Raw genomic sequence first — 19,703 nt, forward strand, 5'->3', positions numbered from 1 at the left:
AGTAACTCTGCCTTCTCTTGATCCCCTGTGACCAACTCCCCATTACCACTATTTATGGGTCCTACATGTTCAGACATTGGCTTTTTTGCATTTAGATACTTGAAGATTTTTTTGGGATTTGTTTTACTATCCTTGGCTACCTGCCTTTCATTTTGTATTTTTGCTTATTTTATAACTTTTTTACAGATTTTATTAAGATCTTTATAATTTACAAATGTACCCTCAGATTTGTATTTTTCAAATGCCCTTTTTTTGTCATGTATTGCCCTTTTTACAGAAGGTGTAAGGCATGTGGGGTTTAATTTTAATCGTTAATACTTGTTACCTATAGGAAAAAATGTTGCACTATAATTATACAAAGTGGATTTTAAGATCTCCCATTTATCATTTGTACCATTATTTGACATTAGTTCTTCCCAGTCTATATCCTGAATTGCAGCCCTCATCCTGGGAAAATTGGCCTTCTTAAAATTAAGTGTTTTTGCCCTCCCAGCCTGTGTTTTTTTTTTTGCAGTATAGGTAAAATGTAACTATATTGTGATCACTGTTACCGAGGTTTTCACGAACATTGACCTTCCCAACAAGCTCTGTATTATTAGAAATGACCAGACCCAACAGAGCTTCACCTCTAGTCGGGTCTTACACAACCTGGCCCATAAAATTTTCTTGCAACAGGTTGAGGAAATTTCTCCCCTTCGCAGTTGAAGCTGAACCATGGCACCAATTAATATCCCGGTAATTCAAATCTCCCATTATTACTACAGTACCAGCCTGTGCAGCCTGCTCCATAATTTTATATAGCTGAACTTCCATCTCCTCAGTTATATTGGGGGGGTCTATAGATTACACCAAAAGTAATTTTTTCAGTGTTTACCTCCTTTTGTAATTCCACCCACAAGGTTTCAACCTCCTCACTATATCTTCACCCTCTAATGTCTCATTCACACTCACCTTCATATCACTTCTTGCATACAGACATACACCACCACCTTTCCTATTTGCCCTGTTTTTCCGAAACAGTGTAAAACTCTGTAGATTTACAGCCCAGTCATGTGAAGAGTCTAGCCATGTTTCAGCAACACCTACTATATCTATAAATTCCTCCAGTACCAAGGCCTCCAGCTCCCCCATTTTGCTTGCTAGACTTTTGGAATTGGTGAACATACACTTTAACTTGCATTTCAAATTGCCACGTTTGGTATCAGAAATGTGATTATTTGACATTATTTGGGCATTTTTATTTTCATTGTTGTTTTGTAACAAAAGGATCTCCTGTTGTCTAGTCCTCTCCCCACAGTCTATTTCTCCCCCCACCAATATACTCTGACATCTCTCTAACCTAACTACCCATTAATTTTCTACATTGACCTCCCTCCTCAGCCCCAGTTTAAATACTCCACCACCCCAGCTAGAATTCTCTCCCCCAGCACAGCGGACCCCCTTCCATTTAGGTGCAAATCATCTGCAGAATACAGTTTGTACCCCAATGAAAAGTCAGCCCAGTGCTCTAGGAACCCAAAGCCGTCTCCTCTACACCAAGACCTAAGCCATGTATTTAACTCCCTGATCTCCCGCTGCCTTTCCTGTGATGCACACGGCACAGGCAGTATTCCTGAGAATACTACCTTGGAGGTCCTACCTTTCAGCTTGTAGCCTAGTTCTTTTAAATTATTCTTAAGGCTCCTCCACCTACCATTTATTCTGTCGTTAGTTCCCACATGGACCACGACAGCTGGATCATCACCAGCCCCTCACAGTATTTTATCCACCTGCTCCACCACATGCCGAACCCTGGCACCAGGGAGACAGCAAACCATTAGGTTGAGGCGGTCTTGGCGACAAATTATTCTATCTGTCTTCCTGATTATAGAATCCCCTACAACTACTAATTGCCTTGCCCAAGCTGCATTATCATCCCGTCGAGTACTAGCTGGACTGTTCTCCTGGCTGAAGGGAGATCAGTATTCACTAGGGCTGCCATTTCTGAGACCGACACCCTCGCATCATCACCCAACTTGGCAATTTTGTTTGGAATAACAGAAACAGGATTGGTCTTCCTTTTCTTGGACCCCTTTTTACTGCCCCTAACTACATTAAAGAGGCTCTGTCACCAGATTTTGCAACCCCTATCTGCTATTGCAGCAGATAGGCGCTGCAATGTAGATTACAGTAACGTTTTTATTTTAAAAAAACGAGCATTTTTGGCCAAGTTATGACCATTTTTGTAGTTATGCAAATGAGGCTTGCAAAAGTCCAAGTGGGTGTGTTTAAAAGTAAAAGTCCAAGTGGGCGTGTATTATGTGCGTACATCGGGGCGTTTTTAATACTTTTACTAGCTGGGCGCTCTGACGAGAAGTATCATCCACTTCTCTTCAGAACGCCCAGCTTCTGCCAGATCACGCTGTGACGTCACTCACAGGTCCTGCATCGTGTCAGACGAGCGAGGACACATCGGCACCAGAGGCTTCAGTTGATTCTGCAGCAGCATCGGCGTTAGCAGGTAAGTCTAATGCGAGCTTCCAGGTGAACAACATGCTCACATCTGCCACAGAGGTATTCACCCTGTAACTCCTGCTCCAGTCGTGCATACATATGGCAAACTGTGCACTGAAGAAAACCTCCAATCTTGCTGTCCATTATCCCAGTTACAAAAAAACAGTGAACAATTGAAAAAGTAAAAGTAAAGAAGAGTACATACAGGGACTTTAACTCCTCTTTTAAACTCTGGTTTAATAACTCCACTTGTTCACAAACCACTTAACCCCCTTAGGGACTGAGCCATTTTTTTATGTTTCATTTTAGTTTTTCACTCCCCGCATTCCAAGAGCCATAACTTTTTTATTTTTCCATCAATAGAGTGATGTGAGGGAGGAGTTGTCATTTCCTTTGGTACCGTTTATAGTCCCATATAATGTACTGGGAAACTGAAAATAAATTCTTAGCAGGCTAAACTTGAAAAAAACTGTGATTCCTCAATTGTTTTTTGGGTTTAGTTTTTATATCTTTCACCGTGCGTAAAAAGCGATAACTTATCTTTATTCTGTGGCTCAATACGATTACAGTGATACTGAACTTATATAGGTTTTTGTATATTTTACTACTTTTATTGACTTTTTTTAATTTTTTTTGTGAATTGAGCATTGTGAGGGCTTATTTTTTGCAGGACGAGCTGTAGTTTTTATTGGTACCATTTTTTGGTACGTAGAACTTTTTGATCATTTTTTATTAAATGTTTTTTTGAGAGCTAAGTTGACCAAAAAACAGCAATTTTGGCGGTTTACATATTTTGTTTTGCACGGCGTTGCCCGTGCTTGTTAAATAATGCTATATTGTATTAGTTCAGACTTTTACGGACGCAGCGATACCAGTTTTGTTAACTTTTTTTATTTTTGACATTACTTTAGGGGAAAAATGGGAAAAGTTTTTTTTAAAACTTTTAATATATTTGGTTTTTTTTTCACTACTAAAAACTTTTTTGCACTTTTGTTACACACTTTATTAGCCACCTAGGGGACTTGAACCAGCGATCTAATGCGTATTGCCATATATTGTCATTTTTACAGGCTTCTGTTAAGCCCTTTCACAGGCAGGATTTAGCAGAGGAGGATTAAAGGCAGCCCTGGGGGCCTACATTAGGCCCCTGGGCTGCCATGACAATTGCCATCACCCCCCGATTTTGTTGCAGGGGGCGATGAGCTGTCGGAGGGCGCCGCCCCCCCTTTTCAACGCCTCAAACGCTGCAGTTGCGATTGACCGCAGCATTTGAGGATTTAAAAAGTCAGGAACAGCGCGATCGCTGGTCCTGGTTGTTAGTCCCGGGTGTTCGCTGTTAAATACAGCTGACATATGCAGCATATGGAGCACGCTCAGTAAGTGAGCGCGCTCCAAACATCACCCCCCGCACCCGTACGTAATAGCACATCTGGGTGCGCGAAGGGATTAATCCAGCCTACCCAAATGGCTAATTTATATCACCTGAGAGCAATTAACCCCTCCCCCTAGTTAGCTGCACAGCAGGGAAGCTGAGAAGAAAAAAGGGTTTTAAATTGTGTCAGTCTTGCTAGCTTCTATTTGCAAGCACTCAATTAATTTATCACACACAGTATCACCCACAGGAATACAGCAACCCAATCCGGTTTAATAACTCCTCTTGTTCACAAGCCACTTAATCCAGCAAGTCCAAATGGGAGCAAAGGGCCAAGGTGCTTCAAATGGATTTAGAAAAAAGGATCACTCTTTCTCGTGCAAAGTTTAGATTTTTTATTTTTACAGATTTATCAAAGGGAAAAGATATTACCTAGAGGTTTAGGTATGCCCTTTCTATCAGCCTTTCCAGAAGATTTAATATTTACTGAGGATTGGGACAAGTATATGACCTTTTGCTCAGCAGGCATGATTGATCATCTGATAAAGAAAAGATCCCTACTGACACAGGAACATACAAAACACATCAACCTATTATGGCGTAAACTTGAGAAATATAAAATGCACAAGAACTTCCCAATGCTTGAGCTCTCTACTAAGAATAGGAAGGAAACAGTAGTAATAGTAAGCCAAAAAACTTTTGAGGGATCGCAATGATTATAAAAACAGATTCACAACATCGGAAGTGCTATATCCATGGGATTTCCAAAAACTAATAGAAATCCAACACTACCATGGAAAGAACAGATCTTAGAAAATTACCAACAATCCCACTTGAATAGAAATAAATACAATAGGAATAGCCAGAAAAACAGCAATAGGGAAATGATGCCCAATTTTCCCAGAAACAGACAAATCATTAGAAATCCCAAAAAACAAAGAGGCAGATTCCACAAATATGCATAACAGAGAGCTAGTAACTCTCCAAGCGGAAAATACAGATATACAAGGAAATACACAAACAATACAAAAATCATAGATTTTCCCAGAATACCATCAACAAGGATAACACTAACAATAATGGGAAGAAAAGCAATGAACTCGGAGATTTGGATATACCGCCAAATCCAAACCTCCCAGCTCTCTGCATAACACCAAATATCGAAGAATTACCACATCCCCTAGAGAATTTGAACATCTCCAATCTTATAGATAACATTTTTTTCCCCACACTTGACTCGACAGAAGGGGTCAATACCCTCTATCCCACCCAGAGTCCAACGGCCTACACCCCCCCCTTGTATTGCATCTCAGTGCATTTGACCTTCATAATGCATCCACTCCAAAAATCCCCAGAACCATCTCCTCAAAGCTGTCCGTCCAATGCATCTTCCATGTCATTTTTTATATTTCCCTCCCTTACCAGACATTACTCTGCGACCGATCCAGCACCCCAAAGAAACAACAGAAAATCTCATGATAACCAAATACTTCCAGCCCCTTCCACCAAAAGAAAAAAAAGAATAGAGGATGCCGAGGAGGTAGGAAAAGAAGCCAAAAAAGAAAAAACGAGAGAGCTTATCAAAGGGATGTGCACAAGGAACAAAAATAAAGAACCAGGGGATTTTCTATTTATCCTCACATGAACTGAGCAAGGAGGAGGTAAAACAAATTTCAAAAGAACTTTCTTTTTGTCCGACATAAAAAGCAAATGATTTCCAATTATTTTTGGATCTGAATGGTTTTATAAGAAAACTCACTTTACGGCGACACTTTGCAATAAAAGAGCAAAAAAAATTAGAAATCGGATACAAACGCGATATTTACAACCATGTATATACACCTCCCAGTCCATGGAAAATCTAGATTCTATTCTTTCTATCACAGAGGGAATTTGTAAAGTCCACACCCGCGGATCGTCGTTCTTACTTGCCCCCCGACGGCCGCGGCTATGGACGAGTGAGTGCCGGGTGGCATCTCCCTCCTGAGAGATGCTGACACTCATTTCCGCATCGCTGCACTAGTTCCCGTAGGGTGCGCGCGCGCTCGTGCCCAGCCTTAAAGGGCCAGTGAACACACATGAGGAAAATCTGTAATTAGCCCATGATCACCCTGGACTATAAAAAGGGCTCTGCCCTTTCATTCATTGCCTGAGCGTTGTTGTGTTTACCCATGTTAGTCTTAGCAAATGGTCCCTTAGTGTTATCCTGTTCCCATGCCCTGCTACCTGTATCCTATATCCCGTGCTATATCTGTTCCTGTGCCTTAACCTGCTGGAGTCGTGTTGTGCCACCGGTTATTATTATCCTAATATTTTCTGACGGTCCAGAATCCTGACACTCAATTTTTTATCATCTACCCAAGATTCATAAGGATCAAAAAAATCCACCTTGGCGACCCATCATCTCGGGTTTAAATTCCCTCACATGTAAACTCTCACATTTTATTGATCTATATCTGCAGGGCCTGGTCACAAAACTGCCTTCCTACCTCAGAGACTCTACGAGTCTCATTAGGGATTTAAAAAGTCTAAATTGGAGCGACAATTATAGTTTACTAACTCTAGATGTCACGGCTCTTTATTCTAATATAGAACATCAATTAGGACTAAAAGCCATAAAATATTACCTAGAAGAAGACGGTTCAGTGCCTAAGGACCAAATAGATTTTTTAATACAAGGTCTGGAATTCATCTTATCAATAATGTTTTTAAACACGAAGGTAAAATATACCAACAAAAGAAAGGTATGGCTATAGTGACTCGAGTGGCCCCAAGTTATGCCAACTTATTTATGGGGATATTTGAATCCATGTATATCGCCAAGGGACACGAAAAAGTAGAAAAAATTGTTTACTATAAAAGATATATAGATGACCTTTTTATCATCTGGTCAGGTACAATGGAAGAAGTGGGGCATTTCATCAAGGGGCTGAATAATAAATCTTGGGGATTAAAATTAACGCCCACAGTATCACAAACAAGCATTGTCTTTCTAGACCTAGAAATTGGCCATATACATCTTTCACTACCCGAACACATTTCAAAAAGGCAGATACAAACAGCTTCCTGAATTTTAAGAGCGCAAGAGCGCACATTTTTAAAAATGGATGTTAAATATACCTTATAGCCAATTAAGACAGGTTAAAAAAAACTGTACCTCCACAAAAGTATACAGAGAAAGGGCCAAAATTCTACAAAAAAGATTTGAAGACAAAGGTAACCCCCGTAAGATTATTACAAATGCATTTAAGGACAAACTTGCTCGTTCACAAGACCAATGCCTCCAAGAGAAGATTATAATCATACAAAAAGGGGAAGAAAAGAACCAATACTACAGTAATTACATTACATCATTCAATAGTGGGAATGGTCTGATCAGAAATACCCTGAAAAAACATTCAGGGATTTTTTTGAATGAAACTGTCTTTAACAAGATCATTCAAAAAAAACCTGGAATTACTTTTTGAAGGGGAAAGACCATCAAAAACGTAGTGGCCCCTAGTAGATTAAAGAAAAAACAACCCCTCGGAAATATTAGCCTCTTTCCCTCCGTAGTGGGAGTTTTTATATGTGGGAGTATAGACCACGGAAGAAATTCCATAATATCAAATACAACAAAGAGTATAAAATCAAAATGTTTATGAATTGTAGTACAGACTTTGTGATTTATGTCATTGAATGTGAATGTGGTATACAATATGTTGGTAGAACCACACAACCACTCTGATGCGGATTAAACAATCAACGGTTTAACGCTAGGTTAAAATTAATATCAAAATTCATCTTTTTTCGGATTAAAAATCTCTCCTATCGAACACATAGCGAATACAGCTCACAATCGCCCCACTAAAGTAAATGAAAAAGAAGCATATTGGATTTTCAAACTCCGAACGTTGACCCCTGACGGCCTTAATGAAAACATCTAAACCACATATAGACCTTTCAAATTTCCACATAGTAAAGCTCACAGAAGAACTACATTATAATAATTGAGAACTGTGTGTATAGGACCAGCCACATTTTATTCTATTTATCAATACATTTAGACACTCAGAGATCAAGTGGTTATACGTGTGTCAAGTGTAGGTGGTTTGCGAATGAGTTTACATATTTATATAAATATGTATAGATAACCAGTTTATTTTAGTGACACATTGTTATCGAATTGAGGATCATTCTTTCAAACAGAGGGTCCAAATAATAAATGAAAACCAATAGGAAATGTAGAGAAGTACTGATAATAGATATTAAATATTAAATAAAAAGTAAATAACAAAAAATGGAAAATTAAATAAGAAACAAAAAGCAAAAAATAAGAACAGGATAAATTGTATTAAAACAAAAACACCAGCTCTTAAAAAAACCCACTTATCCATTTCAGCTCCCTTTCGAAAATCTCCTAAAAGGGTGCGTTATATGATTAAGAGAATAGACCACTCCTTGAACTTGGACCACTCCTTGCACTTAAAGTGGCTCTGTCAGATTATAAGTGCCCTATTATCTACATAATCTGATGAGCACTGTAATGTAGACAACAACAGTGGTTTTATTTTGAAAAACTATCAATTTTGAGCAAGTTATGAACAATTTTAGATTTATGCTAATTATTTTCTTAATAGACAACTGGGCGATTTGTAACTTTTTACCAACTGGGCGTTGTACAGAGTAGTGTATACGTATGCGTATATCAGCGTCATACACTTCTCATCGCTCCAGCCCAGCTTCTTTCACTGCACACACAGTGTGAACTCGCGAGATCACGCTGTGCTGTCATTCACAGCGAGATCACGCTGTGCTGTGAGTTAAGTCCCACAGAAACTTTACCGAAGTGTCGGGATTGTGACTAGACATCGCATCCTGGCTGGAGGCAATGTCTATTCACTCTCAAGACACTTCGGTAAAGTTAATGTGGGAGTAAGCGACAGCACAGCGTGATCTCGCGAGATCACGCTGTGCTGTGAGTAAAGCTAATCATGAATGAACAGAAGTGTATGACGCTGATTGGTCAGCGTCATACACTCCTTTTTACAACGCCCAGTAGTCTATTAAGAAACGAATTAGCATAAATCTAAAATTGTTTATAAGTTGCTCAAAAATTATCGTTTTTCAAAATAAAAACCACTGTTGTTATCTACATGACAGCGCTGATCAGATTATGTAGGCGATAGGGCCCTGGAGTGTGAGTACAATCACTATCGTTTGACTCACCTACACTTTACCTTGACTTCTAATGCATTAAATACACAGTGGCTAGATCTTTTATCTTGACTTTTTCAATGACTTTTCAATGGCTTTTGTTGTCTGATATCACACTGCAGCAAGTTATCAGAATCAAGTTAAAGATGGCTGCATCCGTATATCTAAGAAAACTCATTACTATCATCTTGCATTTGAATATCCGTACAATATTACCTTAGAGGAGCGCCTGTTTCTTTTTGTCTTCCCCTCTCGACATCCCTTTTTCCTGTCCCTGTTTTTTCAAGGCACCAAAGGTGCTTCCACTAAGTACTGAGTAAAGTTTCTGAATTCTTATGTCAATACGAAATTTTAGTTTTACCTTTTCAATAAATTAGCAAAGATTGGTAACTATTCACTTTGTCATTACAGAGTACTAAGTGCAGAATGATGGGAGAAAACGTATATATTTTTTTAATTTTAGCACAAGGCCTCAACATAACAAAATGTGGAAAAATTTAAAGGGTCTGAAGATTTTCCGAATGCATTGTGTATATATATATATATATATATATATATATAAGACCTTAGCAATGCCTCTGGCTGCTAGTGCTGCATCAATTGGTCACTGAAATCTGCAATCCGTCGGTCATGAAGAGAAGTTGGGGTCCACAAAGTACTTTTACACTGGTGCCCATGAGCTTTTAGCTACGCTCCTGCTATCATGTTTTGATTAAATTAATAAATAAATGGATAGCATGGGTTCATCCTCACAAATTCCCAACTGGTGCCTTGATGGGCAACCCGGTAGCTGGTTTTCCCTAAAGTAAGCTGATCCCATGCTGTTGGTCCACCTGTTCTAGTGGAATTAGTCCGGGCTTTGTAGCACTGGGACTGGTTTCGTAATTGGGGGGTCCCGACGCTGCTCTTATGATTAATTTTTACTAATTTATTCTTTAATAGATCACAGTAAATGGTGAAGTTTTATGCCGTTAATATATTTCTTTCTTTGCCTATGCTGTACCATAGAATTCAACATTGGTGATTTTTTTGACGTTCAGAGGGGAACCCCTATTAACCCCCTATTATGTCAACAGAAAATTAATATAGTTATGATTTTTGGAATGCGACCGGAGAAAAAACTAAAAAGCATACTTACTCCTTAAGACCAAAATAGGCCTGGTCATTAAGGGGTTAAACAAGAAAGTGTATACTCATTCTGTTATGCAAGAGTTGTTGAAATTGGTGGTACGTTTTTCACAACCGATGAAGGGTTAGGACAGGTCATGTCTTCATGCTGCAATATATTATTTAAACAAGAAAGTGTAGACTTGTTATATTATAGAAAAGTTGTTGGGATTGGTGGTACCTGGGAACGGCAGCTCCCAGGTAAATGCTTGTTCTGTATCTTTTGCATTTTGAGTAATTTTATTTTTTTTAACATAGGTGCTACCAGATAGAGATGGTCGACGTTGTATGTTTTGTGTTAAAACCGCTACAAAAACTCATGAAATGAGTGCATCTGATACTAAGCACAGACAAGAATGGGTGACAGGTACAGTATTGATTAATTCAGGAAACTTGGAAAAACAGATACAATAGATCAATTATGTTTACAGATATATTGTCCAGTTTTGTAAGCTGATTAAGTGGTAATTCATTTATGCATTGTATGTATATTAGAAACATCATCCCAGGAGGCCGGCCTGGAGGACGTCAGAGGGCCGGCCTCCTGGGATGACGCTTCATCCCATGCAACCGCCGCTGCAGCAAATCACAGGCTTCAGCGGTCTCCTGGGATGAAACATCATCCCAGGACGCCGGTGCTGCAGTTTTCTGGAGCGGACATTCCGGGCGAAAAACTGCACCACAGTTTGGTACGCTTTTTCGCCCAAAATTCTCTGCGGCGCCCAGGGCGGATACGCTGCGCGCTGTTACGCAGCGTATCTGCCCCGTGTGAACACAGCCCAATTCTGCAGGAAAAATGCCTCTGTGCCCTTTTTTTAAGATCAGAATGGTATGGCATCTCTTCCCAACATTCTTAGATTCTTAGATGAAGAATAGGCTCTGCCCCTTTAAGCTTGTTGGATTGATTTTCAATAACTTTTTGATCACTGACGATGCTACAAGATACAGTTTAAATACCAAGTGACATCTCAATTTGCATTTTGCTATTTGACATCTTGCACAGTGCACTCTTGTTTTGCATTAATTATCATCTTTGGTTATTCCACTAACAAATAGCTAAGGATATTTTATTGCCATATAATATAATTGGGTATTGTTGTTGGTATAACTCACTCACTCAGAATTCATTAATATAATCCGTACAGCAGAGAGGAACTTCTCAGCTTTACTGACAGATCAGGTTACAGCTGCCCTTACAAATATATATAGAAGGGAAGGGCAAGGAGAAAGTAAAAGCAGGAGTCTAGCTAACAGTTTCCTATACACAGCATACAGAGAAGATCCATTATACAGCACTAGGGTGAGATAAAATACTTACTAGAAGAGGGTGTGTGTGTGTGTGTGTGTGTCTCACCTCTCTGCTACTGCTTCCTCCTTCCCCTCCCCACTCCATAGACTTCTATGGGCTATATAACCTCATCTCTCAGTGGAGCTTAAAAACGGTATTATCTCTGCACTCTCTCACGGATTCTATGAGAGAATTCTGAGTGACTGAACAGCAAAGGAGGCAGGGGAAAGGAGATTGATAAGTGAAATACACATTTTTCTGTAATAAGATATATTACAAAGTTTCTTATCTTTACTTGTACTATTGATTTATGCAAAGTTGTTTATAATCAGATGTACACTTTAAATTTTAATATTATTATATTTGAAAGTGGCAGTGGGCCAATTGCCTACATGGCCCCTAGTATGTCCGCCCTTGCATAACATCAGGTACAGCAATGTAGACTCTGTATTTTTTTCAGCTATTCAGACGGCTATCCGCCTGCAACAGTCTGGGTCTGTGGCTTTACACCGTGAACTCCAAAGTAGGCGCCGGGAGCAGCGCGAGCAACGAGTGCAACGTTGTATCGCAAGGGAGCAAGAGCTTCAGAGGTTAGCAGAACTTCAGAGAGAAAAAGAGAGACAGCAAAAGGAACTGGAGCAACTGAAGGAGGTTCAAAAAAAGTCTGAAGAGGCTATGATGCAGGAGCATCTCAGACATCAAGAGCAGCAAGAAGAGATGCAGAGGCTGCTGACAGGACAGCTACGAGAAGCAGAAGAGGTGAGCAGTTGACCTAGGAAGTTGGTAAACTACGAACATTTAAGGCAGACGCCAAAAACGTCACTAGATATGTTAGACACTTTTTTGTTTCTTATGCCATCTCATAGATGGCATACTTTACACCAATACTTTGCCAAGTAAATGGCACACACCATTATTTATTTTGGCGCATTTTACGACGACTCTTAGATTTCTAGAGAATGAACTGTTGAGGAATGTGCAAGAAGTGTTTAACCCTTTCATGACCAAGGGTCATTGATGCCCCTGTGTCCAGGTCAAATTTTCAATTTCTGATGTGCACTTCTCTAAACAATAATATCTTTGCAACCGCTTTGAATATCCTAACTATTTTCACTTTGTCTTTTACAAGACTTATGAGGCTTAAATTTTCTAGATTAGTTTAATTAATTTAAAATACTATTGTATTTTTTTATATATATTTATCTATGTTATGTGTGTGTGCGTGCGTGCGTGCGTGTGTGCGTGCGTGTGTGTGTGTATGTGTGTAAATGTAAATATATATATATATATACACATGTATTTATACACACATTCTAGCTGTTAATTTGCTGATGTAATCGGGAGAAATTTCACCCCATGCTTCCAGAAGCCCCTCCCACAAGTTGGATTGGCTTGATGGGCACTTCTTGCGTACCATACGGTCAAGCTGCTTCCACAACAGCTCTATGGGGTTGAGATCTGGTGACTGCGCTGGCCACTCCATTACAGATAGAATACCAGCTGCCTGCTTCTTCCCTAAATAGTTCTTGAATAATTTGGAGGTGTGCTTTGGGTCATTGTCCTGTTGTAGGATGAAATTGGCTCCAATCAAGCGCTGTCCACAGGGTATGGCATGGCATTGCAAAATGGAGTGATAGCCTTCCTTATTCAAAATCCCTTTTACCTTGTACAAATCTCCCACTTTACCAGCACCAAAGCAACCCCAGACCATCACATTACCTCCACCATGCTTGACAGATGGCGTCAGGCAATCTTCCAGCATCTTTTCAGTTGTTCTGCGTCTCACAAATGTTCTTCTGTGTGATCCAAAAACCTCAAACTTCGATTCGTCTGTCCATAACACTTTTTTCCAATCTTCCTCTGTCCAATGTCTGTGTGCTTTTGCCCATATTAATCTTTTCCTTTTATTAGCCAGTCTCAGATATGGCTTTTTCTTTGCCACACTGCCCTGAAGGCCAGCATCCCGGAGTCGCCTCTTCACTGTAGACGTTGACACTGGCGTTTTGCGGGTACTATTTAATGAAGCTGCCAGTTGAGGACCTGTGAGGCGTCTAGTTCTCAAACTAAAGACTCTAATGTACTTGTCTTGTTGCTCAGTTGTGCAGCGGGGCCTCCCACTTCTCTTTCTACTCTGGTTAGAGCCTGTTTGTGCTGTCCCCTGAAGGGAGTAGTACACACTGTTGTAGGAAATCTTCCGTTTCTTGGCAATTTCTCACATGGAATAGCCTTCATTTCTAAGAACAAGAATAGACTGTCGAGTTTCACATGAAAGCTCTCTTTTTCTAGCCATTTTGAGAGTTTAATGGAACCCACAAATGTAATGCTCCAGATTCTCAACTAGCTCAAAGGAAGGTCCGTTTTATAGCTCCTCTAAACAGCAAAACTGTTTACAGCGGTGCTAACATAATTGCACAAGGGTTTTCAAGTGTTTTCAAATCATCCATTAGCCTTCTAACACAGTTAGCAAACACAATGTATCATTAGAACACTGGAGTGATGGTTGCTGGAAATGGGCCTCTATACACCTATGTAGATATTGCATTAAAAACCAGACGTTTGCAGCTAGAATAGTCATTTAGCACATTAACAATGTATAGAGTGTATTTCTGATTAATTTAATGTTATCTTCATTGAAAAAAAACGTTGCTTTTCTTGCAAAAATAAGGAAATTTCTAAGTGACCCTAAACTTTTGAACGGTAGTGTATATATTTTTATTTATATATATATATATATATATATATATACACATACACACATACACACGCACGCACGCACGCACGCACACACATATATATATATATATATATATATATATATATATATATATATATATATACTGTTGCATCTCTGTAACAGTTAGCCTTCTTCACTCTCCCCTCACAGGGAATCCAGGAGAGAAGAGAAGTCTAAAGAATTAAAACAAACTATCAGTTCCTTATCTGTCCAGATAATGAACACACTGGCTCCATTATCTCTGGGCATAAGCGGTGGATGGAGGGAGAAGGAGGGGGAGGTGCCGACAAACAGAGAGGAGAGAGTAGGCAGAGAGAGAAAAGAGCAGGCTTTTTATTGTGAGCAGAGCTGCACTTGTAAGTTTAGTTTCATTAAAAAAACACATGTTTGTTTTATGAAACTAATTCAAAGGGAGCCGGCTCATAAATTAGTGCAGAGCTGCTCACGCTGAAGCATCTCTGCACTCATTAAACCCTGATGCACGCTGCAAACGTCTATATACGTGTCAACTGCACGGAGAATCGGCAGTTGGAACGTATATAGCCGTATGGCAGCCGTGAAGGGGTTAAAATACATAATATATTTGGTGCACACCATGTAAGCCACTTATTGATGCAGTTCGTGCCAGAATTCTGGCAGATTTTGCTTAGTAAATCTCCCCTGCTGTTATAGCCATATGTAATTGTCCTATGGCTGATCTTCTTTGTTCCAGAAATATGGCTGTAGTAATACATTAGTCGTGTACCTTTAACTGTCTTAATTTTGTACACTATGGAAGGACATCTATAACGCTATTACATGGATCTGCAGAGATGCCTTTATTAAATAAAAAAAGAAAATTTTTTAATATAAAAAAGGCTGAAATTCTAGACTGATTTCTTTCAAGATATATATTTAAAATTTTATATATAATTATAGGGGTTAGAGCTCAGTCTTGTTACAGAGTTTTAGATTTCCTGTTCAGGCTCAGATCACAGTTGGCGTTTAGTATTTTTTTTTTTTACAGTGGGAAAAAACGCAGCATGTAAATGTTACACAATGTCAATAAGTATTGCAAATGAGCATGATTTTTCCATATAAGCTTTTTAAGTAAAATACAACCATGGGGGTTTTGCCATAATTTCTCCTCTGTGGTTGTGGCATGAACTTGAGAGGCACCGCAGCGCAAAGTCTATATGAACCACTGATTATATATCTGGATGTTGCAGTCTTCTCTTTTATTATGAGTGTTCAAACTAGTTACACTTCAAAAAATAAAAGCTCTTTTACAAAAATACTAGGTAAGGCCCATTCACATTACGTTTTTGACGTACGTTTAGCATGTACGCCAGGAAAGCTACTGACGTATATGCTAAACCTATCCATTAGACCAACGGAGGCCATAGGAATAGTTAAGGTATGGAACAGTGTAGTATACTGTGCGGTATATGGTTTGTTTTTACATGGGAGTCTATGGGTGACGTATGCTACTGTATGTCATAGGCATCCGTTAAATGTTAACGTTTTTAATAGCTTTTCATGATGTATACATTAAACGGATGCCAAAATAGCCTAAGGGAAATAGCTGAGTATAGCACTCAGCTGTCTCCGGCAGTGTCATAGAAAATGAATGGAGAAGCAGGGGACAAGCAGGACCTGCAGCTACTTTCATTTCAATGGAGACCCATGATCATACTCAGTGGGGGTCTCATCCGTCGGACCCCCACTGATCAGCATGTTATCAACTATTCTGTGGTTAGTAGGATAACTTTTAATCTTGGGACAACCCCTTTAACCCTTTCATGACTAAGCCATTTTTTTGTGTCACCCAGCAGTAATTGTATACTGTATAAGATTACTGTCTGCTGGGATCCTGCACCTAAGCCTAACATGTGGTAGGATTAGATACAGGGCCCATCAATCAGGATCACACATGGGTCCTGTATCTAAGCTTACCACATGTGTTACTAATGTTTTTTTTGTCTGTTTGCGCTTTTTTTCTACAGGTTTGGATTTGAGGCCTTCTTTGATAATGGCTTTTTTATTTTCAATAAAATGGTTAACGAGGGTTGTGTGTTTTTTTTAATTTCAATTCATTTATGGCTTTGTATTTTATTAAACTTCATTACTAGCGCCTCAGTAATGGTCTTTGGCTGATTGACAGCGTTCATTACTAAGGCGGGGCCTAATGTTTGCAGGTGAAAAGGCTAACACTAACCTCCATTATTACCCCGGTACCCACCACCAGCAGGGGTGCCAGTAAGAGCTGGGTACGATCCAGTACCTGACCATCTGTAGTGATGATCGGGCACTGGCTGGTATTATTAGGCACGGAAAGTCCAAAAACAGTGGCCCTTCCCACCCTGGTAATGCTAGCATGCTGCGTGTGTGTGTTGTATCTGGTTATGAAAAGTGGGGGGACCCCACATCATTTAAAAAATAAATTCATAGAAAAAATGATGTGGGGTCACCACAATTTCTCATAACCAGCCAGATACAACATAGCAGCAGCAGGCCAGCATTACCAGGGTGGGAAGGGCCATTGTTTTTGTACATTCCCAGCCTAATAATACCAGCCTGCAGCCGCCTCAGTACCCGGCCATCACTACAGGCCATCAGTACTGGATCGTACCCGGCTCTTGCCAACACCTTTGGTGGTGTGCGTACCGGGGTAAGAATGGGGGTTAGTGTTAACCTTTTCACCAGCTAACATTAAGCCCCACCTTAGTAATGGACACTGTCAATCAGCCAGCAGCCATTACTAGGGCAGTAGTAATAAAGTTTTAAAAAAATACAAGGAAAAATATTTTATTGACATAAAAACCCCCACACAACCCACATTAATAATTTTATTGAGAATAAAAAAACGCCGTCATCGAAGTAGTCCACGAATCCGACGTTGTCCAGCAACCAAACCTGTAAGAAAACACAAACACACACAAAAAAATTAGTAACACATAAAAAAGCAAAGCAATTATTATTCTTACCTTTCCTGGGTCCAGCGCTGGAGCTGCAATGTCAGCGAGCTGGGCCCCATATCTAATCCTATTATATGTGATAAAGTCTGCTGCGCTACTGTATCTAATCCAATCATTTGTGATGCTGTCTGCTGAGCTGCTGTATCTAAGCCTATCATATGTGATACAGTTTGCTGAGCCACTGTATCTAACCCCATGATGTGTGATACTGTCTGCTGAGCCGCTGCATCTAAGCCTGTAATATGTAATCCAGTCTGCTGGGCCCTATATCTAATCCTATCATGTGTGAAACTGTCTGCTGAGCCACTGTATCTAATCCTATCCATAGCTATAGGGTCACAGTGCTATAGATATAGTGTCTCCTATATATATATATATATATATATATATATATATATACATACAAATAGAAAAGCAGCACTCACAATGCAATTCCAAGATGGTCTCAAGTGCAAGCAGGTAAGTTAGCATAATGAGTAAACATTGAGACAGTATATATAACAAAACCATACTGATATACATTCAAATCCAACAAGTGTCGGATGAGACACTCACTATATATGGTTCACTATTGCTTGTATCACTATGCTTGATAAAGGTCCTATAGCAGGACGTAAACGTTGCAGCTTGTGCTGGCTTAATAAACCACCATTTTTTTCACTAACACGGAGTGCTGTGGGATTTTCTTCAATAAATATATATATATATATATATATATATATATGTGTGTGTGTGTGTGTGTGTGTGTGTGTGTGTGTGTGTGTGTGTGTGTGTGTGTAAATAAATATATATATATTTATACACACATACATACATGCACACACATTTATTTTTTTTGGGGGGGGCATATATATTGGGGCTATTGCCCCTGACATTTTAAGATCTTAGTCACGCCCCGGGCTGCTCGTTGGGTCACTTAGGTGACCTGGCGATGCAGCTGAAAGCTGTGGGCTGTCGTCCATGAGAGGAGTTGGGTGGGGGGCAATCGGGGCCCATCGGCCTTTAGCTACGCCTCTGATATCGCGGATCATGTTGACATATTATTGGGGGACTGGTTAAGACACAGTGGTCATGGTGCACATTGGCACAAATTACAAAGTTAGAGGTAGGAGGAAGGTCATAAAACATAATTTCAGAGACTTGGGTAACAAGCTTAGGGCAAGGACATGAAATGTAGTATTTTCAGAAATACTGTACCACGTGCCACACCAGAGAGACAGCTGGAGATTAGAGAGGTGAAGAAGTGGCTAAAGAATTGGTGTAGAAAGCAGCGATTTGGGTTCTTGGAGAACAGGGCCGACTTGTCTGTTGGCTACAATGTTTTATGTCTATTTTGCATGACTGGAGAACTCCTAGGAATTTCCCCGACATAAGAGATAATGGGCTTCAGGCACAAGCAATGGAAGAATTGTGCAAACACTTGCTCAAATTTGATGAAAGAGCCACAACTGAAGCTTGTAATTGTTCTTCTTGGTGTGGTTTATATGCATTAATTTATAATTTATGTTTTAATAAATTACTCAGGTTTTTTTAAGGGATTATCCAGGACTTTAAAATTGATGGCCTGTTCTTATAATAGGCCATCAATATCAGATCGGTGGGGGTCTGACTCTTGGCACACCTGCTGATCAGCTGTTTGAAGGTGCCTTCATCTTAGTTTATCAATAATGCAGTCAATTCAGAAGGTGATGTGCAGAGAACTGCATCACTGACTTCTAGCACGTACAGGAGTGCTGAAAGCCCCAAAGCACATGCCCCCCCCCCTCACACAAAAAAATTATCTATATACATATACAGTTATTAAATCATACCAATATACCAGATGAAATATTACCTACATACTGTTACTGAATAATACCGCCACAACATAACCATATAGTGACTGACTAATAACCCCATACTCATACTGTTACTGAACACAACTCACTATATTAAGACTAATATTATGAATAATAATACATTATAAGGTCCAAATAATACCGCCACACCATAACCACATAGTGACTGAAAAATACCACTACACCATAACTACATAGTGAATGAATACCACCACCATACTGTTACTGGATAATACTGCCACATCATAACCACATAGTGACTGAATAATACCCCCACACTGTTACTGAATAATAACACCACATTATGACCACAAAGTGACTGAATAATACCCCTATACTGTTACTGAATAATACCACCACACCATAACCACATAGTGACTGAATAATACCCCATACTGTTACTGTATAATCCCACCACACCATAACCACATAGTGACTGAATAATACCCCATACTGTTACTGAATAATACCTCCACACCATAACCACATAGTGACTGAATAATACCCCCATACTGTTACTGAATAATACCACCACACCATAACCACATAGTGACTGAATAATACCCCATACTGTTACTGAATAATACCACCACACCATAACCACATGGTGACTAAATAATACCCCATACTGTTACTGAATAATACCGTCACACCATAA

At 39.6% G+C, this 19,703-nt stretch overlaps 1 protein-coding gene across 1 annotated transcript in view; it reads left to right on the forward strand.

Annotated features, from left to right (window-relative positions):
• Positions 1–19,703, forward strand: part of DEF6 (DEF6 guanine nucleotide exchange factor) — a 328,222-nt gene that overhangs the window by 163,799 nt on the left and 144,720 nt on the right. Inside the window, exons 6-7 of the mRNA XM_075850631.1 lie at positions 10,487–10,595; positions 11,977–12,275. Coding sequence (XP_075706746.1) covers positions 10,487–10,595; positions 11,977–12,275 — 408 coding nt within the window. The remainder of the gene's footprint in view (positions 1–10,486; positions 10,596–11,976; positions 12,276–19,703) is intronic.

Source organism: Rhinoderma darwinii, chromosome 2 (genome assembly GCF_050947455.1).
Source record: "Rhinoderma darwinii isolate aRhiDar2 chromosome 2, aRhiDar2.hap1, whole genome shotgun sequence".
NCBI classification, from domain to species: domain Eukaryota; kingdom Metazoa; phylum Chordata; class Amphibia; order Anura; family Rhinodermatidae; genus Rhinoderma; species Rhinoderma darwinii.